The sequence below is a fragment of the Rhineura floridana genome, chromosome 1 (genome assembly GCF_030035675.1).
Source record: "Rhineura floridana isolate rRhiFlo1 chromosome 1, rRhiFlo1.hap2, whole genome shotgun sequence".
Lineage (NCBI taxonomy): Eukaryota > Metazoa > Chordata > Lepidosauria > Squamata > Rhineuridae > Rhineura > Rhineura floridana.
The window spans coordinates 185,136,061-185,162,735 of record NC_084480.1 but is presented as its reverse complement, the minus strand read 5'-3'; the positions used below and the strand labels follow the sequence as shown (position 1 = coordinate 185,162,735).

The following is a 26,675-nucleotide window of genomic DNA, read 5'->3' as shown; positions in this document are numbered from 1 at the left end:
CTGGGTCTCTAAATCTTGACTCTCAAGTTTACACCCATTGTGAAGAGAAAAGCACTGGTAAATCAATATTACATTTCTGTACAGAAATGACACTGGAGGTTTCTTGATTGCAATCCTTGAGGGCGCAATGCAACTGCTGTTTACTCTGGGCTGAGGGGAATTGGATATGGCAGACCTCCAGTGATAAGTCCCTCATCCCAGCTCAGCCTCTGGATCCTCCAGAGAACCCCAGCCGTGCATAAGGGGATCTGGTGGAAGCTGGTGGAAGACCCCAAAAAGGGATGTTCCAGGGGTGTGTTGGGGGAGGGGCTGAGTGGGGGGATTTACACTACATCCAGGTCCCATTCGTCTTCCTCCTGCAGCCCTCTGTCCTGACAGCCGATACACTGGGGAAAGAGGTGGTGGAAATAAACGTGTTTCATTTCTTCCACTGTACTCTGCCAGCGCAGCAAGGATCCTCCCCTTCCTGAATGGCAGCTGGATGTGGCAGCCCCTTCTGCCAGCTCTGTCTTCGCTGGCTCCATTCCCGCCAGCCTCCCATGAGATGGATTGCTCTGTTAGCCACTTACTTGTGTGAATGTGAAAAACAGATTGGCAGCTAACATTGAGCAGGAACTGTGGACGATGGAAATCTATTACGAAGGTAAAACCAGTGTATTTGTTATGAAGAAATGCTCCCATGTAGATGAGCCCTACGTTGCAAACTGCATAATGGTGAAATATCATGCTCCTTCCAGTAAGCTGAGAGGAGCTGATCATCTATTTTATTTTTGCTTATCCTAATCCTTCAAAGTGAAACAGGGGACTTTCTAATTAGGAGACATATTAGAGATTTTCTTTAGCAACATCTCTGTGGCTTTTCAGAAATAGGATGGGAGAATATGTCAATTTTGATTTCTTTGTTTCTCATTTTCCCATCTTAAATTCAGTTTTCCACATTTCCACATTAGTTTTTGATTTTAAAAAAATCCTCATGAAAATTTATCATCATTTTAGTGTGAATTTCTCCTAATTACACATTTTTGCATGCAATTTTGCCCAGTATACACATTTTAAGCAATTTTCCCTAATACAATGCATTTTGTATGTTATTTTCTCTAATATATGCATTTATATGCACACTTTACTGTGCTGCAGTATATGTGTTTTTGTACACATTAGTCAGCTGGATGATTGCACTGCAAAATCCAGAGAAGTGCAAATTTTGAAGGGTGGCTGTGTTTCAATTTGCATATTGTTTCAAAAAGTGTGAATTAGGTGAGTTCACCTTCAAATGCAAACTGGATCAAATTTCTTCTCTATCCTTATGAAAGACATGCTAACCACATGCCCAGGGTCAGCTGTTGTCAGCTATGGACTTGTCGGGCTCTCAGGCCAACAGAGGCCTAAGGATGTCTGGAGACAGTGGGTGGCAAAGTACTGCCATCTTTGTTAAGCCTGTGTGTGTGATTGGGCATGTGCCTGAGGCTACAGGAGGTTCCTACAACTGTGAGGTTCTGATACCCAGTACAGAGTAGATATTGGGGAGGAAGCATATTGCAGGACTCATCCCTGGAGCCCCCCAAGACTTGGAATTGGCCTTAGGTTCAACACTCTTGCCAAATTTCAAGTCTCTTCTATAGTAGTCACAGGAAGAAGGGATGGAGGTGTACAGAGAAATCTAATTTTTTTGTTTACATCCAGGGATTCTGTCAGGGACTGCCCTTTTTAGCTTAAAAAGAAAGACAGCTGACTGTAAGAAGGGGGAAATTGCTTAGTGTATTCTTGGCAACTTCTTTCTGGAGTGCACTCATTGCCCCTCTACTAAAAAAAACCAAACACAAACCTTGAGGAACAAGAGAAGCCTGTCCGTCTCTCTGAATCCATGTCTCCTCCCTTTTCCTGTCTTTCTGGATCAACCATTCATCCTTAAAGCAGCCTCTTCCTCCTTCTCATCACTTCATATCTCCCAGAACATCTGAAACAGCAGTAGAGTGGAAGCTGAGCTGCAAGTCAGAGCTATTAGTGGTGCTCTTTTTTTACATCAGCTGACAGTTCAAAAGTTTCTTCTCATCCCAAAAGAAGTCCTCTTTGGGTTTAGATCACAACCCATCCAATCCAGGTATGTACAAGTAAGGCAAACATGCCTCGTACTATTTCCCGAGGGTAGAGAGATGGCATTGCTGTAAAACTATGGAACAAAAGGTAGATTTGTTACAGATAAAGGCGGGGCAGTTTAGTGGCTTTGAGTATAAGCTACAAATCAGGAAGTCCTGGCTTCATATCTTAAGTCTGCTACAAACTCAAAAGTGTTCTACTTTACAGGGTTGCTGTAATTGTTACAAGATAATGTATGTGTTGTGAACACTCAAAAGAACTACATAAATGCTAAGTATTGTTGTTGTAGTTACTGGGATTTGATTAGTTTGCATGGGATCAAGATGTCAGATTTTAAGTAGTAAGAAACAAAAAGATCTTTGTTTTCATTGGTATGTCCTCCCACAAAGACATGTTGATTCAGTAATCAGCAATAAAGGAATTATTATTAACATTATTATTAACATGTTTAATATGTGAAGTTCCTCACACAACCTTCAGCTAGTGTAATTGAAGTCATACCTCTTTTGTGGAGGATGGAAAACATCATTTTGGATAGCCATCACCAAGGCTCTCTCCTCTTTTGAGTCATAGCAGATTCGCTGCTGATATAAGCTGGCAATCTGTGCAAATATCAAGAGAAGAACATGGACACTAGGTGCTTTCAGACAGGTATTTGTTGTGGGATTAGTGATCATGTGTGCATCAAAATGCTACTCCATATCCCCTTCCCATTTAACATGGACCATTTCTGGGGCAAATTCAATTAGTAAAAACCCCCACAAAACCTTGCTGCCAACATCTCATCTGCAAATTAAGTCTTTTCTGGAAGCATCTCAAAAGCAGTACTGATATATGTAGAAACTGCCAGTATGGTACAGTGGCTGAAGATGTTTGGGAAATGGATGTTCAAACATCTGCTTGGCTACCAAACTCACTGGGTGGCTACTATCATTATTTAAATTGTTGTCCTTCCCTTCAGGGTGCTTAGGGCTAAGGTTGCCAGGTTCAGGGCCTGATCCTGATCCTGTATCTTTAGGAGAAGAGAAAGTCAGCCAAGTGCAGGTGTTCTTGCAATCCTGTAATGGGGAAAAAACCACAAGGTGGAATTCTCCCTTCCCCTGCACAACTTTTAAAGATACAGAAGACCTCTTGGTTGCCAGGCCCAGCCTCCAAGAGGTCTTCTGTATCTTTAAAAGTTGTGCAGGGGGATGGGAGAATTCCACCTTGTGTTTTTTCCCATTACAGTGTTGCAAGAAAACCAGCACTTGGCTGAATTTCTCTCCTCCTAAAGATACAGGATCAGGATCAGGCCCTGAACCTGGCAGCCCTACTTAGAGCCCATCCCTTACTTCATCCTCACAATAACGTCTATGAGGTAGGTTGGACTGGGAGAGAGTGACTGGCCCGGGATCACTCAGTACATTTTGACTTTGACAAAGCTATTGTGGCACAGTTCAGATGCATAGTTTATTAGGTCACAATGTTCACCGTTGGACTAATAAGCCATCATTTTTTAGACCAAGAGTGAAGATTGTAACCCATGCTCCCTTCACTCTTGCACCGTAATTGAACAGCTGTGTGATTTGTTGAACCACAGTTTTCCATTATATCCAAACATCCAATCCAGGGGTTGTACCCAATGCTCCACATGCTTAGTTCCACCTGTGCACTGGAACTTATTTATTAGATATATATCCCACCCTTCCTCCCAGTAGGAGCCCAGGGTGACTTCTGTTTCGTCTCCCCCATCCCACCCCTGCACATCCCCCAAATCTACTCCAACCCTCCAGAGCTGATTTTGAGGGTGCGCAGGGGGCTGGAGGTGACAAGAGAGGAAGAGAGAGGTCCATTGTCCCAGCAGAGCTGCAGCATTCAGTATTATCCCAGGAAACTGTGCTTAATTTCTGTTTACTAATCGGGATCCTGGTTTTGCATCCTAGCCCCCATCTATACTATACATTTAAAGCAACATCATACCACTTTAATTAAACAGTCATGACTTTCCACAGAAAATCCTGGCAAGTATAGTTTGTTAAAGGTGCTGAGAGTTGATAGGAGATCCCTTATTCCTCTCGCAGAGCTACAGTTTCCAGAGTTCCCTAGGAAGAGGGATTGATTGTTAAACCACAGTGGAAAACACTTTAAAATTATTGTCAAGTTTAAGAAAGTACTTCTGAATTAGCAGCACAGTTCTCTGCACATTTATTCAGAAGTCCCCTGTGTTAAATGGGGTTTACTCTCAGTTACGTATGCAGCCTAGCAGCACGATTCCAAGCATGTTTACTCAGAAGTAAAGTAAATCCCACTGTGGTCAATGAGAAAAGGAAATTTACACTGGAGGCTTTGACAGTTTGAGGCTGCAATCCTATACACATTTAGCTGGGGGAAAGCTGCACTGTGCTCATTGAGATAAACTTCAGGGAGACATATATTACTTTGCAATGTGTTTTAATACTTGAACGTTTTAATATTTGAAATCACTATAGAAATGCTTGGTTTTTGTTGTTTGCTTGTTTGATTTAGGAATGTATATCCCACTTTTCTTCCAGTAGGGGGAATTCAAAGCAGCTAAAAGTATAGAGATACAAATGGAAGAGGCAGTACAGGGCTTTACCTGTGGAACAACCACAAAAGAGGCTGTGGAAAGAAACACATATACAACTTCAGAAAAGACTGGAATAGGTCCAAGCCAGGTTGATTCAGGTCTTTGATCTGGTTCATGTAGCTGCTATTTTCTTCCATTACCTTTTGCCTCCTTACCCATTAATGGTCATGAAAATATTTGTTCACCATGCAGTGATCACTGCATTATATCATGTACCCCATGAATTTATAGTGTCAGATGTATGGATGGGGGATAAATTAGGGGAAACTTCCCTAATTTCGCACTTTCTGAAATGATATGAGAACTGCAACACCTATCCTTTGAAATTTGCGCTTTACTGTGCAGTTCTACAACCAAGTAATGTGTACAAAATGCATATACTAGAAGTGTGTATAAAATGTATATATTAGTGAAAATATCATGCATGATATTAGAGGAAATAGCTTTGCAAAAATATGTATATATTTTCATATTTTACATAGTACATTGCTTAGAGATTTTTTAAATATTGAGCAGTTTACAAATACTGTATGGCAAAATTGCATGCAAGCACGTAGGAGAAATTCACACCAAAATGTTGGTGAATTTTCAGTTCTCAAACTGATGTGGAAATGCGGAGAGCTGAACTGAAGATCAGGAAAATTAGAAATGGAGAGAAATCGAAATTGACAGATTTGCCCATCCCTAGTCAGATGTCAGTGCAAAACTGAGAGGAGGCAAAGTATAATGGAACTATTTTAAGGAGCTGGGCTTTAAGTCAGGATAGAACTTCCTAACTCAAATCCCTGAATATCCCAAACCCTGAATCCTCTTGTGCATTGCCCTAACTGCAGCAACTTCTCTTTTCAAGATTTTGCATTGTCCACCAACTTTTCTCAGTGATGACACTGCAGCTAATAGAATAGACTTCCCTAGGGAAGCCCAGCAGACTACCTTATTACTTAGATGTATTTTTAAATGTACTATGGCCTTTTAGTCTAATTTGACAGGAGTATGTTTGGGTGGTTTAGATATTTTTCTCATCAATTTTGCTTGATATATATGATCCACATTTGTTCTTTAAATGTGGTTGCTCTGTTGTACAGTGATGCTGTGTGCTATACTAAAACACATTAAGGCTACAGTAACATTTACTTGATGAATATGTAAATCTCATTGAGTTCTTTGGGAGTCTCTTTGTGATGAGTTTGTAGCCATTTGCTTACTCCAGGAGAATAAAAATGTGGGGGGGGGAGTCAGATCACATATGTTGGACCCACCCCTGGCTTCTGTGCAGTCACCTGACCTTCTGTCCTAAGGCCACACACATACAGAAGGTCAGATGAAAGTACAGAAGGGCACAAGACCTCCGGGTACAATCCAGTCCCCACGCGCACAGTCCGGCTATACTTGTTTACTCTCTCTAGACAAGTTGTCTGTGCTGCACTAGTCTCTTCTTAAATCAAAGCTGTTCTCCAGTACTGAACTTAAGTTATTCCATCCATCTCTTGTGAACCATTACATTGGGCCAGGCATGGGAAACTGACAGCTCAGAATAAAAATTATGATTGTTATTAACAACAAAAACCCCATAAAATAATAAAATGAATAAACCAAGCAGCAATAAAAAGAAAAAAGAATATTGGGAGACGGCATAGCAACAAAAATCCATCTAAGTTGTCTGGTTGTATGAACTTTCTTCCTGATGGATTTTTGAATTTTAATTCAGAGCAGACTCTTGATATCCCTGTAATGTACCATGAGATACAGGTGGGAAGGACATTGTGGCTGATACAGCAAAAAATTGATCATGGAATGTGTAGTGAATAATGAGGAAAGTTGGAGTGGAGGAGGAAGAAAGGGTGCTTCCAATTCCAATATAGGGTGGGAACAATAATGCACATGCTCCTTTAGGCTAAACAGAATTCCACTGAAATTGTTCAACTTGTCAGGTTTGGGTAAATTGCTTGGTCTAATGGCAACCACATCAGAACTAGTTGATTGTGAGAATGAGGAAATCCTGAAAGAGGAAATAGACTAGGACCTGGGAGACCAGGATTCAAATCCCCATTCAGCCATGGAGCACACTGGATGACCTTGGGCCAGTCACTGCCTCTCAGTCTAACCTACCTCACAGGGTTGTTGTGGGGATTAAATTAATAGGGGGAGAACCATGTATGCCACTTTGAGCTCCTTGGAGAAAAAGTGGGATATAAATGCAATAAATAAATAAACAAACAAACAATCTTGATGCGTCAGGACTTGCCATTTTTACAGAACTCTCTCCAGACAATCCTTTTTTAGCTCAGTAAATGCTCACTTGTTATTCACCTTGAACAGACATCTTCTCTAGCGTTTCACTTCCCTTGTGGAAGTATCACATTTGTCTAGCATTCAAAGTGCTATTGTTTTTGTACCTATAAGAATGTGGTTCTCTTTTACCTCCCAGAAGCCACTTTAATTGTTATTGCATTTGCTCTGCACACGTTGGATATTCCATATGTTGGATATTCCACATGATGTGGATTATGAGTGACTCAGTTCTCCTCCATTCTATCCCACAACATGACCCCACCATTGTGTGGCTTCACTTTTGTTTTAGTTTTCTTAACATTTCTAAGTACCATTCCTCAGATTAGACCATTGTTCATCTGATCTTTAAAAGAATAGCAGAAATTTGCATCAACTTGCTTCCATGCATTTTACATTATATTTAAATGGCATTTATGCCTAATAAACATCTTTGCACATTAATTTTGAGGGGAAAGAATTATCAGGCACATTCAGTAGAGAGCACATCAAATGCATGGATCCAGCAGAGGCAGGTGGAATGCAGTGTTCCAGGCAGCCCCTCCATGAATTTGATTTAATAGATTTTTGCCCATTAATTTGCTTGTTTAAAATATTTATGTCCATCTCTACTTGTCCACAATAGACAGAACAGCTTACAATGTAAAGTAATGACAACCATAATAAAAATAATTAAGCATAATAAAAAAGAATGTAGCAGCTAGCCATCCACATTGTATGAACAGGCTTACTTTCAGCATGTGTCACTCTTCAGTGCAGATCTGCCCAATATTCCTGGTCAACAATTAGTATATTTTCCAAATATAGGGTAGCCAGGTCAGACGCATCCCAAACCCAGAGATTCAAGGTCTGGCCTGAGTGATAAAACATTTATTTGATTGGAAATTAAGATAGAAATCTTAGCTAAAAGATGGAGTCTGGGTAAGGAACATTTAATCTACCCAACTTGCTTCTGGCAAAAAGGGTTTAAGTGTCCTCAGGCCAGGCCAGTCACCAGAAGACCACTGTAGGAAGAAAGGAGCCTAGTGTTGTAGAGATGTTAGATGGGAGCACTCAGGAGTAAAGTTGGATGGCCCCGAAGACTGCCATTCTAAACACACTTACTAAGGGACTAAGCCCTATACAACTCAATAGGACTTACTTCTCAGTAGATATGGTTTAGATTGTGATATTGGTAAAGCTTGACTAGGAATCCTCTGCAAAAATATCCATATCCAAGCAGGGTTGCCAATCCCCTGCCTGGAATGCCCTGCCCCTACCTTTTAACATGGCTGCTCCAAACTTCTTTACAGATTTGACCCTTCACTTCAGAAAGAGGTCTGAGAAATTAGTAAGAGTAAGAAGATTCTCTATTTTCTGCCTACCCTGTGGACTGCTATAAACTCATTTTGACAGCCACCCCAATTCCAGTGAAAAATAACTGACAGAGAGAAAACACAAATGGTTTGGTCTACCTTCATAGACAGCAGCTTGGGAACAACAATAGTTGCAACCACCCTGCCCATTATGTGAATTCTCTTTTACCACTATTGGGCAAGAAACAAACCATCATGCAAACAACAAGATGCATCAGCAGTGGGTTTAAGAGGGTTGAGCTGACCACATGGGACCACTGTTGTTGCTTCTATGGATGTAAGGGAGTAAGGTCAGAGGTAAATGAAATTTTATTTTTTATTTTATTTATTTATTTATTTTTATTTGCAAATAGAAAAACAAAAAGACAGTGATGATTTCCTAAATGTAATACCATACCAACCACAAGATTCCTATGAGTAAGACAGGAAACTCAGCATCCCACAACCAGTCAGAGTTCCTAACCAAAACTAAAAAAATCCTGGCAGCCAATTAGCCAAGGTCACTGAAATCCCCATGCAGCACAACGTGACCCATGGGCTGCAGTTAGTGCAGAATGCTGTGGCACGATTGCTGACATGAGTGAGACCCTATTAGCACGTAATACCTCTGGGTCTGAAATCTGCACTGGTTGCTGATTTGCTACTAGGCCATGTTCAAGGTGTGCTTTCCATGTTACGGGTGCCACATAGTACTTGTTCTGCTCTTGTAAGAAATTGATCCTTTAGTGTGACAGCACCTACGCTTTGAAACTCCCTGCCTATAGACATTCGGGAGACACCTTCATTGAACTCTTTTCAGCATGTTTGTTTACCCAACGCAGGCATGTAGAAACTATTATTTTTTTATCTGTTTTTAACTCATTGTTGGTTTTATTTTTTTGAATGTTTTAAATACCTGTCTTTAACTCTTTTTGCCAATAATTTTATTGTTTTAATTCCTTCTGTAAACTGCTTTGAGATTTTTTAAAATAGCACAGTATATAAATGGTGTAAATGAAATACATAAATAAATTTTAGGGTCATTGTGGCCCTTGGTCTATTTCCATTTTTAGGCCATTTGGTGCCATCTAGCTCAGTATTGATGACATGGCCTAGCACTGGCTCTCCAGGATTCCAAGCAATAGTCTTTTCCAGAAATTGAAATTGAATTTTGGACCTTTGCATGAAAAGCATATGCACTACCACTGAACTACAGCCCTTTCCCTGTTTAAAAAAAGTATCTTTTAAAATTGTTCTTTTCAATTCACTCTTGAACACACATCATACCTAGGGCAAATCCACACCATTGATTTAAAATACATTAAACACCCATTTGAAGCACATGAATCCCACCACAGAATCATGTGAACTGTAGTTTGTTAAGGGTGGAACTACACTTCCCAGGTTTCTTTAGGGGAGGTTATGTGGTTTAAATGCGAATTGGATGTGCTTTAAATGTATTGTGTAGATCTACTTAATAAACTTTGCCTGCATGTAAATTGTTTTAATTAATTTTTTTAAATGAAAATGAGCTATAACATTTACTGTGTGACCATGGGCTACTCGCCATTTCTCAGCCTAATCTGCCCCTCAGGATGAAAACAACAGAGGGGAACCATGACCATCCCAAGGAAGAAGGGCACACTTAAAATGTAGAGGAAATCATGTACAGCCATAGTGTGAAATCAGATACTTATTGGGACATAATATGAAGAAATATTTTTATGAGCATGACTGTCAAAGATATTTATTATTTACACAACCTGTAAAGATATTTATAGTGCAATGCTATGTATATATACTTAGAAGCAAGTCCCAATGTATTCAATGAGGCATACTCAAACAGAGAAGTGTGCACAGGACTGCACCCAACCCAAAATTCAGAATCATGCTTCTTTAAGCTGTTTTGCAACTATTTATACTTGTTTTTATGGTTATTGGATTTTAAAGAGATTTATTTCTTATTGCGAGCTGCCTTGGTTTCCAATTGACAACCCTACCTCACAGGGTTGTAGGAAAGACTACATATATACACACACACTGGAGATGAAAAAAATACATACACCCCCAAATAATATGTTGTTGTCAAAACCAGTTGGTCATTGCACAAACACAATTCTTTGCTATGTTCACTCAAAAGTCACATTAATTTACAACACAATCCTAACCATGTCTATTCAAAAGTGGGTCCTATTAAATTCAATGGGGTTTATTCTGGGTACGTGGGATTAGCATTGCAGCTTTACTCCCAGAAAAACAAGTATTGGATTGAAGCTTCATATTGGGAAGGTTTTCAAAACACTTTCCTCTTCAACAACCCAGGAAAATTTAAACTTGTTTGACTCCTGCACACAAGAGAGAAAGACTGAAAGCTATATATTTACTCAATTTATGAGATTTTCAGATAAGCAGGAAGAAAAAACAGTTTTCTGACCTTGCAGTGAGGTCTAGGTACTGCCTTGTCAATCACAACCCTGACAAACCTGAAAGGGCAGGGTTTAGAGCAGCCAGCTACAAACTCATTTTAAAGAAGTTGTGGGCGGCGTTTGGTGTATATCTCTTGAACCAGACCACCTAGAAACTTTTTTTAAATGAAAGCTGAAAGTCCAGAGTTTAAAGTGACTCACCCAGAGACTGGAGAGGACCCCAAAAATCCAGAGTCTCTGGGCAAAAACCAGAGACCTGTCAACCCTAGCCCAATATATTATTAGTGTAGATTACATCAACATTTCCACTAAGATCTCTTTCATCAGGCCTGTCGTCTGAAGGCAGCTGAATAGACAATTATGATGGTTTCATCATTTGTATAATAGTAGTCCCCTGGCTTTGAAGTGTATCCCCACTTCTCTGTCTCAAACTGCATTGTGGCTTTGATGCACCTTGCCCTGTAGCCATCCACTCAAGAAAGGGCAGCAACGGCATTCTGATTTACATTCTGGTTTTCTCATGCTGATTTACATGCTGATTACTCATTGTATCTGTTCCTGGTTTGCATACTGGTTCTTTAAGGATGCTGAGTAGCCTTTTATCTATTCTCTCAATCACTACCATTACTATTATAACAATACTAGTAGTAATCCTTGTTTTAATATTTATAGGTGTATAGCGCTATGTTGGAAAGGATCAGGCTCTTTAAAAAAAAGTTAGGCCTTTCCTCACCTTTGACATTTGATTTTATTGCATGGTTGCATTACAAAAAAGTATGTAAAGATTGGAAGGGAACAGGTCCCTCACAACAAAATTATTTCTTCTTGTGTTCTTTTCAAAATTGGCTGGTTTTCAAAATCATCACTGTGGTCCTGCTGCTAACTCAGTATTCAAGGAGCATCCTGATAGATGTTGTTAGCACTTTGGTCTGAATTTCCTTCTGTTTTCCATCCTGTGCTTTCTGTTCTTTCCTAATCTTGTAAAACAACACAGCTGAGCACAAAACCTTGAACAAGAGACTTGAGAGACAGACAATAATATTTCAGAGTATTACGGGGTATTAAGGCTTATTACATTCCACTATTCCTTCTAAAAAACAGTTTTTGCAGGTTTAGTAGTGTTTCAAAAACCTGCAGAACCTCTTCAGCCAGAGCCAGCAATGAGACACCAATGGCAATGATGTCGCTACAGCTAGGCAAATTGGGCAAGAAAAAAAGAACAGAATCATCATGGAATCCACTAACGAATGTTTAGATGTGCAAGAAAAATATTTATCTGTTGCATTTCTGACTGTCGGTTATCTATTAAAGGTACAGAAGTCCTGCTAGAAAATAAAGATGGCAACCATTTCAAGCAAATGCATGACCTCACTATAAAGAGGCTGAAAAATAATTATCTCACACTGGAAACAATTGTGTAAATCTGTCCCAAATTAACCAGCTGCAGGATGAGTTTCTGACTGTATTTCTGTCCACAGATGTTGCATAGGCTCTGTTCCTTAACAGAAGGAAAGGAAGCAAAAGGAATAACTAGAAGAAACAGATAATGTTTATAAAACCCATTTTATTTTGTTTTGATTCTTCTTGATTTTTAGGTTGCTTACATTTTAGGTGTAGTGTTTACTTATAGTTTACTTTAGCTTGAAAAACCTATTCAGAAATACGTTCTTTAAGGATGCTGAATAGCTCATATCTTATGATGATTTGGAATGCCAGGCCCTAGATTCCCTAAGGCAAGGATAGGGAACCCATGGCCCTCCAGAGGTTGTTTGATCACCACTCCCAGCATCTCTGACTATGGATCATGCTAGATGGGGCTGATGGAAACTGGAGTCCCAAAATATCTGGACGGCAATAGGTTCCACATCCCTGCTGTAAGGGCTCCTTCCTCTTGAAGAGTTGCATATATTCCTGTTCCACAAACCCGGGCAGGCTAATTCACATATTATGCAATTATGTAAATTAAGTACATTAATGGTTGCATTGTTCAGTTGTTTTGTTTTGTTCCTAGTAATTACCACCAAAAACTGGGGGAGGATATGAGGAATCTTTTTTTTTTTTTAAATCTTACATTTTCACCCTTAAATGCCTAGACTTTAGTTTCCAATACTATGGAATTTTTATTTATTAAGAGGATTTATATCCTGCCCGTCCACTGTTAAAAACAAGTCAAAATTCAGATAATTTTAGAAATACTATGATAAGTTCTAGATCGAAATCCATTGTGCTACTGGTCCAACTTTGTAAATAATATTTCCCTGCTGATTTTATTCTTTATAGTTCTTTAATGTCTGTTGTAGCTTACTAATTCTGTATTGCAATACCATGATGTTGGTCTGTACAGAAGACTGTAAAATATATGAAATATCTCTCACTGACTTGTGAAACTTTACACTGAAGATCTATGCTAAATGAGCCTTAACTGGGAACAATAACAATATATTCCAGGGCTATGGGAAATTCTGATCATATCCTCAGTATGAGGTAGTGAAATAAAATGAACAAAATCTATTTGAATTACTCCACATATCTCTTTTTTAAAAAAAAAATATACATAGAAAATCTAACAAACATAAAAAAAATTAAGGCTGCAATCCAATACACCCTTACCTGGGAGTAAATCTCATTGAACCCAATGGAGGTTACTTGAGTAGACATGTATTGGATTGTACTGTAAATGATACAAGTTTACTAGTCTCAAAAAGCACATCTAAAGTACATTTAAAAGTACATGTAAAATCTGATTATATATTCTACTACAGTAATCAACACATTTATTCTGTTTCTCTCAAAAGATATATTTTGTCCCTCTACATTTAATATTTACTCCTCATCTTTTAAGCTCTGTTTAAAACAACCTACAGGATAACACCAGGGCAGAATGGCTATAATAACTGATCAATGCAGTTTGTAGCAGTGTACTACATAGGAGAATGTTGTTATAAACTACAAATCAAAGTCTATGTAGAACCTTGGTGTGATATTAGAGTTACCCTAAATAAAAGGTTTTAAATCTTTTACAGAAATTGTGAAAGGATTTTAGACTTGATTTTGTAGACTAGAAAAGAGATTAGCAGGACCTCTATGACTAAAGTATGCTTTTACATTGATCCCTTTGGGTTGAACATTGCCTGGGACTCAGGAGTCGCCAGTCTTCCCACACACACACACACACACTCAAGGGCCCGCAGCACGACTCAGCTCACATGTGAGAAACACCATTCCCTGGACTCACCATAGCAACCTGTCCAAGCAAAGGGCGGCTGCAGTAACAACAAAAAATTACTTGCGGGCAGCATATGCGCCTGCCAAAGATCTAAAAGAAAAAGCAAGTACGTGACGTAGGCTTATGAGCTTTATGGATGAAGACTGGCATCACTCTAAAGCCCTAGTCATCTCTATGGTCAATACTTTGCATTGGAAGTCAGGGCAAAAAGGGCAGAAAACTGCATCCACATTTTGTCTTCTATCTCTGGATCCACAAGGGCTAGAGACAGAGCTTGGAAAAGTCATTTTTTTAAAACTACAACTCCCATCAGCCCCAGCCAGCATGGCCACTGGATTGGGTTGATGGGAGTTGTAGTTCAAAAAAGTAACTTTTCCAATCTCTGGCTAGAGACTAGCTTTTTTAAAAAAATGAAAGGTGAGAATCCGCACCACCTAATGGACTAAGCGCGCACTGGGTGGCATGGATAGAATCCAGGTAAAACCTGGCTAACCAGGCAATATGGCAACCCTACATATATAGGAACATTTTTCCAGAAGTGTCACTGAGATGAGAGAAGATGCATTTGGCAAAATGTTCTCTTTTGTGCAACTTTATTGGAGCAAGACCTGGCAAGCCTGATCATTGTCGTCAAAGTTTTATTTTGATCATATCTTTCTCTTGCTTAGTGTGGAATTTTTTTACAATAGCTAGTTGTTTTTCTTGACTAATTACATTTTGTTTACATTTCAGTTTTTTTTAATGGCTAGTAAAGATTTACCTTTCCAATATGATGTTGGAAGAAGAAGCACTTATGTGGCGCGTGGCCAGGAACTGCAAGTTGAGAACATCAAAGCATATGTTTGCCAACCCCCTTACAACACGGAAAAAGCTGTGATTATGATTCATGACATTTATGGATGGGAATTCCCAGATACCAGATATGTTGCTGATATAGTTGCAGCTAATGGATACATGTGAGCAGTCTGTCTTTATTCTCTTCAATCTTTACTTAATAACTGCTAGGTCCAAAATTTGATCTGGCTTGTGGTGATTTGTCATACAGAAAAATTATCCGTGAACTTCTTGTCTGAATGTCTTACTCAAGCATATGAAACTCATAAAAATGTGCATTAAGAAAGATTGCCTGAAATTCAGATGTATAGTCCTTAAGTGTACAGTACTATGGAACTGTGGCAAGTGCAAGTCACACTCCAATTGTGTAGTGATCTGGAGTGAGAATTTGAAACAACAACTCAAGGTTAAACAACTTTCTAAAACCAAATCCCTCCAGTATCCTGCTTAGTACAATAGGTGGACCCTTTTCTTTACGTTAGATGAACCCTGCTTAGTGCCGTACTGTTGGCTGAGTGCCACAATGATCTGAGGTGGTGCTGATGGGAGCTTTTTAGCTATCACTAACTGGAGCATGCAGGGAGGAGATTTTTGCAAAGATTGGTGGGGAGATAAGAGTAAAACCTTTCCATGCGCTGCAATTTCTACACATACTATGATTTTCTTTTTAAAAAACTGGGAACTAAACTAGGTCACAGGGACCTTCTAAGTAACATCTTCCTGCTATTCCATGCAGAACTATATGTCCAGATTTTTTTCTGGGAAAAGAACCTTGGAAAACTACTAATCGTTGGCAGAATTTCGGGGACTGGTTAAAGCAACGAGATCCCACGAAAGTGGACAAGTAAGACTAATATTTATTTAAAAACTATAACTAATGTGTATAATGAAGAAAATGTAATTGTTATTTCAGCAATGACAGGAAGATATACCTAGTAGAATGGGGAGGGTTGATTTGCATATCCTGCAATGTGAAGTCAGTCCCATGGACACCAATGGAACTTATACCCAAGTAAGCAGGCATATGATTTTAGCTTTAAATTACTATGATGAGAACACCAGGGGTTTCATAAACCTCTTGGCTTTGTCGTCTGCTTGGGTTTGCAAGAACTGGAGGATATGAAGCAGCTGGTAGGTTGCAATTAGGGATGGGCAAGAACTTTGACTCAGTTCACATATCAAGCCAAATTTGCACTTTTGAAACAATATGAGAACCAAAACCCAGCCATCCTTCAAAATTTGCATGTATTCGAATTTTGCAATACAGTTCACCAACCAGTGTTTACAAAAATGCATGTATTAGGGGAAAGTGTGCATAAATATGCATATATGAGCAGATATAACATGCAAAAATGCATTATATGACAAAAATGGTTTGCAAAAATGAGTACATCAGTCAAAACTCCCTACAAAAATGTGTTTATTAGGAGAAATTTGCACTACAAAGCTAGAGAATTTTCATGAGGATTTAAAAAAAATTAGAAATTGGTGCAAAAATGTGGAGAACTGAATTTAAAATTGGAAAACTGAGAGAATCAAAAATGACAGATCTTTCCATCCCTACTTGCAATACTTGGTGACTGAGCTGGAAGTGTTTAGGCTTGCAGTGTCCATGTTCTGCTGTGTAAATTACATGCAGAATTGCAGCTTATTTTCCACACTTCAGTATGTATAACACTTTTTATCTGTGTACATCCCACAATGTTCTTATAGTAGTTTGTATAACATAGCTGGGTGGATGGGGGAGAGAAAATACACCTGAGCACATTTCAGTGGTATATTATTTTTAAAAATCATTTTTACTGTGCGCTAAAACACTTTTTTCATTTAAGTACTATTTTATATTTATAGAATATATTTGTTTATACTTCATAAAACATATAGGTGAAAAAATGGTTTAGTAGACATTTTTAAAGTTGATTTAAAAAATTAACATGCTGCTAAAATATTGCTGACTGGAAACATAATAGTAAGGTTTGTCAAAATGAACAACCAGTGCCAAAGGGACACATCAAAAATATGCTTCTTAAAAAAGATGGAAGAATATTGCTAGTTTAATCTACAGTTTCAGAGCAAACAGCTGCTCTTTAAAAAAAAAATGGCCATCCAAGAGTGAACTGCTAGTGTGGAATCACGCTTGGTAGATCATGTTATAGGCCTGGTCTAAATATCATGCTGGTGAGGGTGCATTTTCAAGATGACTTAACACAGGCTAGCTATTTCTTAACAGACCTATTAGCTGCCCTTTAAAGTTTATACATTCTGCCAACTCTCATTACAACATTATCAATCCTAGTCATTCTTCCATGTTCACCTGTTCTTACAAATGTGTAAAAAAGATTAGCACTGAATTTTCATCTTGAAAATTAACAATTACTTTCTGTGTTTGTACTTCTTTAAAATTCTAAATGGAGCATTTCCTGGTCACCAATTATGGGGAAGCTGAGACATTTAAAAGTGCATGTGCCATTTACAGCTAATTATGCCATTTAAAACTAGTTCCAGAGGACCTGAATTTAAGCAGTTAGTCTGAAGTGGCCCTCTGATAACCCTGCACTTAACTGAATAGGACCATGTTTTATAAGAATGAGTATTTTTTGGCAGCAGTGGAAGATGGGACACACAGGGCCAGCACCAGGCATGCCGGGGCCCTTGGGCACCAACCTGCTCCGGGCCGCAGCACCTGCACACATACATGCAGCCAGGCACACACCTGGATGCCTGTTCCATCTACTTGTCTCCTGCATCCTGCATCCTGCTGCTGTGCACGCTGCATGCCCAGAGCTTTCATCAACCAAGGTGGAGATTTCTCTGATACCCCTGCCTCCATCTTGGTTGATGGCACACATGCGCGGTATGCTACACACACTCGTGCACACATGCCTGCCATCAACCAAGATGGTGGTAGGTGCATCAGCCCCTTAAAGCAGCCTCCACCGCCATCTTGGTTGATGGTAGCCCTACATGCGCAGTGCACGTAGCAGCAACAGACAGGAGAGAGGTAGGTGGACTGAAGAAGCGAGCAGGTGGGTGGCCTGGAAGCTCCCTCCCTGGAAGCTCCCTCCCTAGGGTAGCGCTACTCCCCCACCCTAATGAAGGACCAGGCCATGGGGTCCTCACCCAGGGCCCAACCTGGCTGCCCTTTGGCGCTGGCCCTGGGTGGGAGAGCAAGTTTGGATCATACTGCAATTTCTTTTTTTCTTTTTTTTAATGTGAATGTCTTAGTTTCCTTTTGTTTATATGTCTTAGGACAGCTGATACTGTCATGAAGTTTCTAAAGGAGAAGTACAATGCAAAGAAGATTGGTGTCATTGGGTTTTCCTGGGGTGGAATGGCTGTACATCACTTGATGCTGACAAACCCTGAACTAAAGGCTGGGGTATCTCTCTATGGTAGTGAAAAATGAATGTTAACTTGAGCAGGCTCATATGCTTTTGTACATTTAAACATGTCTAGATTAAGTCTATGTAATGATGGAGGAGAAATTAAATTCAGATTGTATTTAATGCTGAATCTACCAAATTTATAGTTTCTGAAATAATATGAGAACTGAAACACAGCCATCCTTTGAAATTTTTCAACCAAACGATATTTCCAAAAACTTCATACATTAGGGGAAAGTGTGGATTAAAAATTAATATATTCATTGAAAATAACATACAACAATGTATACTATTAGGAGAGATGGCTTGCAAAAATGTGTAGATTAGTCAAAACTGCATATAAGTATTAGGAGAAATTTGCACTACAATGCTGAAGAATTTTCATGAGCATTTTTTTGAAAAAGCCGCAAATTGCTGCAGAAATGTAGAGAACTAAATTTAAGATTGGAAAAATGAGAAACTGAGATTGAGCAGGTAGGAAGCTGGCAGGCACATGGCCTGGGAATGGCAATCTTAAAGCAGTATCAGTGCCACAAAAGCAACAGTACCCCTCCCCTTCAAGCTTGTTTCCTCCCAGCTGGCTCCAAAAGCTCAGATTACTTTCTCTGGCCAAATACAAACTGTCTCATTACCACTGGTGTCCTGCATAAGCCAATTATGTGTCCCAGAGCACTTCCCAGAACCCTCTCCAACACTCTTGAGTTTCCCAGACAATTTTGCAGCAGTTCCTTGAAACTTAGAAGACAGGACAATTTGGAAATGGTTGTCTAAAGACTGTATATGAAATTACTATATACCAAACTGGCTTCATGAATCAGTCCTCCTATGTATGTATATATATTTAATTTATTTAAAAATATTTCTATCCCGCCCTTCTACCCCACAACGGGGCACTCAGGGTGGCTTACAATAAAATCGCACACACACGATTATACAGAATAAAAACATAAGACAAAACAGTAAGTTAAAATACATAAAATACAATTATTTAAAATACATAAAATACAATAAAATACAATAAGCATATATATATATACAAACAAACCGAGAAACCTACATGTATATATGAGTACAAATATGGGGAGAAACCACAAGATAAAAATTAAAAAAGAGAAAATTAAAATAAATAGGTGTCTTAGTGCTGGTGGAGGATCCCAGCGGTAGTGTAGTGGCAAATTCAGAAGTGCAGGTCCCTTCATGGTAGTCATGCCATGCCCCCTCATAGCCACCCACCTTTTTCAATTTCCCTCGTCTCCCTTGCTCTCTGTGTTGTCTCTGAGTCCACACTCCACTACAACAGATTCCCCTAGGAACCAATTAGCATGAAAGGGGAGGTTGTATGTTAGCTACTGAGAAGAGTCTTTTCAGTGGCTGACTCGCCTCCTTTCACTCTGATTGGCTCCACTCAGCACAAAAGGACAAGGACTCTTCCCAGTGGCTAACACTTTCATAGTGATTGACTCATACATAGGGACCTGGCCAGAACCCTGCTCCTAAAAAGTAAGGGGTCTATGACCCCCCCCATGACCCTAGATATCTGCAGTCCTGGATCCCAGCCCCTATCCTCGCAAAGCTAAGACCTGACCCCAGCACCTGCACTAGGGCTTTTCTGTACAGAGAGTACTGGGCAGGGTATCCGTGCAATCCTTTGTGCACCGTGCTTTAGAGTCCATGGGAGTCACAGAGGCTGTCATAAAACTCTGCCAAAATTAATGGTAAAGGGAAAATACAGGATTTCCCTGCCATTTGACTGCTATAATGGCTCAAATCACTATTTGTAACACTACAAATTAAGCTGATGGGTTTTGTGTTTTGATTTTTATGCTTTAAAATTCCAGCCCTTTATTTTATTTATTTATATTCCGCTTACATGCCAAAATGGCTTCTAAGCAGTTTACAAGTATAAAATCAATTCACACAAATACAAAATGAAACAACTTCATCAAAGTATAAAAAAATTCATAATTAAAGTAAGCAAACAAAAAGCCAATTAAAAAGAGAGAAAAAGAGGTGAGTGGTTACTGGATAATACAACCTTTGTTATGGTTGTATCCTAATTATGCAACTCCTTCCCAAAGGAAGCTCATGTGGTGCCACCTTTGGTAACTTTTAGGTGCCAACAAGTCTGCCCCACTTAGCTGAGTTTTTGGCAGTGGGAAATTTCTTTTGTGGTGGTGTTTTTATTGCTGCTTTCAGTGCTGCTTTGAGGATGCATGGCTTTAGTTTTTCTGTTGCTCCTGTTTTATAGTACTGCTATTTTGAATTACCTATATTTGATGTTGATTTTATTTGATTTAATTGCTGTCCTTAAGTGCATGACATAATGGAAGAGAGACATACAGCTGAAATAAATAGAAGCCTTGGTTCTCTGAGTTAACAGTTAACCTTCAAGATAATACTACTTGATTTAAGCTTTCTTTAAATGTGTTTTAGGAATCATCAGGGACTCTGAAAGTAGGTATGATTTGCTGAATCCTACCTTTTTCATTTTTGGTGGAAAAGATCACACCATTTCTCGGGATCAGGTAAGCTATTCTGATTCTAACTTCCTTGATGCTCACTATGCCTGTAATATGTATTCACTAACAGGCAAAAAACCTTGCAGTTTAAGAACTTACCTACAGATATTTCTATCAGACTTCAAAAAGCAGGGAAATTGGGCTGCTATAGTGAATGCACCAGGGGAGCAGGATACCTGACCTCCTCTCTGAGATTTTGGACTGCCCTACAAATTGGTAAAAATGCAAACACCATTTGGGTTGGTCTTTCACAGTCCAATCCACTTCCTGTGTAGTTTGGAAGAATTTGGTAACATGTGCCTCAGCATATGGTGAGTGGTGGCAACACCTGCAATCAGGATTGCATTTCCAAAGATGGAGAATTACATTTTTTGTATGTTTGTTGGTGTTCTTACTTTGCTTCTTTCCTGTGTTACTACTGTTTCTACAGAGAATTTAACCAAGAAAATTATATTTCTCTCATTATTCATCCTAGAAATCTGTGTCAAACTTTCATTGATTTTAAAGTCTTTTTTGTTGGTTAATGTCATATGATGGTGAAGACGACCTTTTCTGTTTCAAACTGGAGGTTATGTTCTATTTCTATTTTAGGTGCATTAACAGTTGATTCTGAAACTGATGTTTGATGTAAAATCAGACTGATTACAATATGTTGCTACTTAATCAATGAATCTAGCTGTTGGAAAAAAAACAAACTTGGCCTGCCCAAGATGCATGTTTCAGCATGCTATGCTTAAACTACTCCACTTAAGGAAAGGTGGGCATGGTCAACTAAAAACAGAGCACACCTACAATTTTGCTAGAATATATTTCACCTCCCACTGTTTTAATCTTGTGCAAACTGAGACACTCCTAAGGTCCACTGGAGACTATTCTGCAGAATAGTCAATGCCATTATTCCACTGCTTTTTTTGGACTTTTTTTTAGTGTAAATTTCGCAGTGTTGCTGTACTTCGCATATTCACAGAAACAGAAGCAAAAGATAATGATTTCCTATAGGAAACTTCACTAAAATTGCAGAGTAAATCAGACATATTTAAAGTGACCATCTGAACTATATCAACTGTCTTAATGATGATGCTCCCTCCCTGCTAAAACAGGATCAGCACGGAACATGTCTTGTTTCTATTGTTTGGGCTGATTACAGGTGTTGCCACCACTCACCACATGCTTAGAGGCACATGTTACCAAATTCTTCCAAGCTACACAGGAAGTGGATTGGACTGTGAAAGACCAACCCAAATTGTGTTTGCATTTTGACAAATTTGTAAGGCAGTACAATATCTGAGAGAGGAGATCAGGTCTCCTGCTCCCCTGGTGCATTCACTATAGCTGCCCAATTTCCCTGCTTTTAAAAGTTTGATAGAAATATCTGTTGGCTATAGGTATGTTCCTAAACCACAAGGTTTTTTGCCTATTAGTGAATTTCTCTACTTTTTAATCCGAGAGGTAAGAAATGGGATCGTGTGCAAGCTTGCTTGAGAATGGATTGATCATTTGCATGGTTGTTGAGTTCAGTGGGATTTACTCCTATGTAATCATGGTTAGGATAGGTAAAACTAACCATGGGGGAAGAGCAGGGGGAGAAGAGAGGAGAGGAAGGGGAAAGGGAGGGGAGAGAGGAGTGGAAGGAAGGGGAGAGGGAAGGAGAGGATTGGAGGGGGCAAAGGAAGGGGCAGGGGAGGGCAGGTTTGAACATTTGCATGCTTATTGAGTTCAATGGTATTTACTCCCGTGCAATCATGCTTAAGATAGGTAAAACTGACCATGCGGAGGAGGAGGGGATTGGAGGGGGAGGGAAGGAGCAAGAGGGAGGTTGATAGGTGGGAGGAGAAGGGAGGGTGGGTTTGATCAGTTGCATTCTTTTTGAGTTCAATGGGATTTATTTCTGTGCAATCATGTTTGAAAATGGAAATGGACTGCCTTCAAGTCGATTCTGACTTATGGCGGCCCTATGAATAGGGTTTTCATGGTAAGCAGCATTCAGAGGGGGTTTACTATTGCCTTCCTCTGAGGCTGAGAGGCAGTGACTGGCCCAAGGTCACCCAGTGAGCTTTGTGGCTGTGTGGGGATTTGAACCCTGGTCTTCCAGGTCATAGTCCACACTGACCCGGGGGAGGGGCAGAGAGGGTAGGAGGAGGGGGAGGGGAGGAGATTGGGTGGGTAGGCACTGGGCACAGGAGCAGCCCCTTTCCTTTCCAAAAGGAAAACATTGTGAACAGTATCATTCTTTTTCAAGGTTTCCCCCACCTTTTTATTCTACGGCAGGCAGATGTACCCTCCCACCCAAATTTAAACCAAAGCTGTCCCTGGCCACATCCACACCACACCTTTATTTCACTTTGGACAGTCATGGCTTCTCTCAAAGAATCCTGGGAAGTGTAGTTAGTTAAGGGTGCTGAGAGTTGCTAGGAGACACCCTGTTCCTCTCACAGACCTTCAATCAGAGTGGCTGACTGTTAAAACCACTTTGGCCACTGGAGCTCTGTCAGGGGAATAGGAGTCTCCCCTCAGCATCCTTCACAAACTACAGTTCCCAGGATTCTCTGAGGGAAGCCATGACTGTCTCACATGAAATCATAGTCTGGTGTGGGTGTGGCCCCCTGATTAGCCAAGCCCAGCAGCTGTGAGTCTGGCTTATAGAACATGGACAGTTGGTTCTTGCTGAGCATGCCTGACATTATCATTTAGTTCAAGCCAAAATTTCTGAAATTAATTAAAAATCATCCAGACATTTTTTTTAAACTTTTAAACTGCAGAAGATGAAGGTCAGAGTATGGGGCAAGGTCAGTAACAGGATTACAGGTACTCCGTGAACATGGCTGATTTTTAATGAATTTCAACAGATTATGAGAACTCTGAGAGAGAAAAATCCAAAAGGGATCTTTTTCTCTCTCTCTCTTTAGGATTTGAACTCTCGATTCTTTCTGACTGTTTTGTTTATCACCATAAAAATTGAGAGGGTTGTTAAGCAAGCGTTTCTGAGTTCAGGACTATACGTTTTGTAAGGTTTTGTTTTGAAATGAGCTTATGGGAAGCATCAGAATGGCATGCGGGGTATTTTCAATTTAACATTGTGGAATGTGAAAAATCCATGCTGGCTATAGTACGAGATGGAGAACTCAAAGCATTTTGTTATTATGTTTTACAAAAATGACATGTGCTCCCATTGTAGTGGTGCAGTTGGGAGCATCTAGCAGCAGTCTGTGCAGCTGGTTGAAAGAAAATGCTGGTCATTGCTGTAGCCTGCAGAGAGACTCAGGCAGAAAGAGAATTCTCACTCTTACAGCTGGTCATCAGGGAACAGCAATCTGCACCATACAAGCATGTGATTGCTGAATGGCTAGCTGCCCTCACTAACAGCAACCCTTTGTTTCTCCTTTGGGGAAAGGCTGTAGCTCAGTGGTAGAAGTGGTAGAAGACTTGATTTGCATGTGGAAGGACCCAGATTCAGTCTCTTGCATCTCTAGGCTGGGCCTAGGAAAAATGTGTTTGAAATCCAGTAGAGTCATTGGCACAGCATGCATATTAACTGGTCATCTTTATCATCCTGACAAAGATGGTAAGAATTTTACCAAACATCAGATGCTGATATATGGGATGTGTACATGGGATGACTTCACATTCATGGTACTCACATAAACCACTGTAAGCTGTAAGGTTTAAATATATTTTGAAAAAAGAAGTAGACTATGGGCATAATAAAACTCGCATTTACACCAGGTTGAGGGGAGTTGGATGTGGTGGATCTCTAGCTGAGCTCAGCTAGGCTACAACTGCATGAGTCCTGGCTCAGCTAGAGGTCCACCAGGGACCCAGCTGGGCGTGAGTGGATCTGGCAAAAACTGGCGGAAGGCCTGCAAAAAGGGGATGGGGTGTCAGAGGAGGGACAGAGGGAGGACTTGCATGACTCCCATGGCTGTATGCTGCGGCAGCTAGTATGTCGGGAAAAGGGGTGGTGGAAAGAAACATGTATTTTGTTTTCTTCCGCTGTGCCCTTCCAGCAGACCCAGCGTCCTCTCCTCTAAAGAGGTCTCTGAGCAGCAACTGGATGTGGCAGCCCCTTCTGCCAGCTCTGCCTCTGCTGGCTTCACTTCCTGGATTGCTCTGTATATTTTCAGAAACCTGTTGAGAGAGGTGTGCCCAATACTTGAGTTTTAATATTTTTTTTAAGGAGGGGAGGCAGAGGATTCAGAGCTGCATGGGAGCCATTGTGTGGCATTTTCAGTACAAGCTACAATTGCAGGTAGTCTGTATGTGCTCAGCAGTGCTTTTCTTATTTCATACTAGATTGTTTCTGTTTCTGTAAAGAAGGGACAGAACAGTAGTCTTGCTATATGGGTGTGGTTAAACTATCAGGGCATAGGTTGAAAGTATCTGCAAGCATGAAGGAAGAAAAGAGTGAGGGCGGCAAGCAAGAAAACATCAAGGCTTGCTCCACTCTCGCAGTCCCCCAACACCCCCTGAGCCAGTGGACAACATCTGCTGTGTGGGAAGGAAGAAGAGAGTGAGAAAGGCAACCTCAGGGATTGCTCTAGTTAGACTGCCCCCCCACTGGCCAATGGACACCATGTGCCCTATGGGAAGAAAGAGGGAGGGAGGGAGGCAAAAACAACATCAGGGCTTGCTCTACTTGGACTGTCCCCTTCTCTCCTGCTCCCCTGCTGCTAGGGCCAACTTTAGGGTTTGTTCGTTTGTTTTTAGTATTTTAAATCTGTAAACTGCCTTGGGTGCCTTGACAAAAAACTGATATACTGTATAAATGCAATAAATAAATAATAATTAATGTGGATTTAAAAAATACATTCTGGCATGGTAGAATTTATTATAGCTTAATTGCAGTTAAGGTAGCGCTAAATATGAAGAAAAATCTTCAAGGAATCCAGATTAAAAGTGAGCAAATTTGGAAGTGTTAATTTTTAACTTCTGTAAATATCTAATGAAATTAATTGCATATTACAGGTCACTTTATTAGAGGAAAAGTTGCAAGAATACTGTAAAGTGGACTATAAAATAAAAGTCTATCCTGGACAAGTGCATGGCTTTGCTCAGTGTAAACCTGAGGACATGAAATCTGAAGATGTGCCTTACATGGAGGATGCAAGAATGGATATGATTAACTGGCTGAACAAATACCTTATATTTTGAAATTTAATGAATATTTATAATATTATTTCATCCCCCAAAAGAAATGCACTTTTATTTTTTTCTCTAAAATATTTATAGATTGTGTCCATCAGACCTTGAAGAAAAGTTATATTTTAGAGAACTTACAATAAATATTGAAATATTTATAATTAGTGATCCTTAAAATCATTGTTTGACATTTAAAAATATGTACATTCAGTTTGGAAAATATGTTCTGATACAGGATGTCTTATGACAAGCTTGATCTTCTAAGGCTGCCTTAATACTTCTTTTTTCCCTTTTTATTTTATGTGCCACATTCTTTCCCCAAATACATTAAAATGTTCAGAATCTCAAAATTAATTACACTAACAGAGTTTTGGGTCTTAGTTCCAATGGTTTCTTTTTTTAAAAAAAACCCATCCTCTAGCATGTCTTGAAGCATTAAACTTTGTTTTTGAAACCCTGCCCCCTTGATTCCACATATAGTATGTAGATTTACAGTGGCTTTTTCTTGGTACTGGAGAAAACTATTTTTTAGTTCTGATGTAAAAAATAAATAAATTCAAAGCTGAAAGTGACTCAAAATCATGACCAGTTCTCAGCCAATTAAAAAAAAATAAAATTGAAGATGAAGACAGAATAGGGTTGCCAGATAAGAAGCATCCCAAACCCTGAGATTTCAGGGGCAGGCCGTAGTGATGTCACGAGGACAGGTAATACTGATGTCATGGGGTGGGCCATGGTAATTTCATGAGATGTGCCCAAGTGTCACAGTGGCGGGTCTCAGTGATATCATCAACCACATAAGCATCAACCACAGTTGCATGGAGCATACAATTCAAAGAAAAAC

The 26,675-nt window shown here is 39.8% G+C and overlaps 1 protein-coding gene across 1 annotated transcript; it reads left to right on the top strand.

Annotated features, from left to right (window-relative positions):
- The first annotated feature begins 1,832 nt into the window (after window positions 1–1,832).
- On the top strand, window positions 1,833–26,399 carry LOC133366234 (carboxymethylenebutenolidase homolog). Its single transcript, XM_061589103.1, has 6 exons — window positions 1,833–2,101; window positions 14,692–14,915; window positions 15,530–15,637; window positions 18,043–18,185; window positions 20,610–20,701; window positions 25,658–26,399. The coding sequence occupies exons 2-6, from the start codon at window positions 14,701–14,703 to the stop codon at window positions 25,841–25,843; spliced, it is 744 nt and encodes a 247-aa protein (XP_061445087.1). The 5' UTR covers window positions 1,833–2,101; window positions 14,692–14,700; the 3' UTR covers window positions 25,844–26,399.
- The last annotated feature ends 276 nt before the right edge of the window (window positions 26,400–26,675 follow it).

Excerpts from the sequence above, each read along its gene's own strand:
- LOC133366234 (XM_061589103.1), top strand. The coding sequence starts at position 14,701 with ATGGCTAGTAAAGATTTACCTTTCCAATATGATGTTGGAAGAAGAAGC. Across the intron at positions 14,916-15,529 it reads GTTGCAGCTAATGGATACAT|AACTATATGTCCAGATTTTT; the intron begins GTGAGCAGTCTG and ends TATTCCATGCAG. Across the intron at positions 18,186-20,609 it reads GGCTGGGGTATCTCTCTATG|GAATCATCAGGGACTCTGAA; the intron begins GTAGTGAAAAAT and ends AATGTGTTTTAG.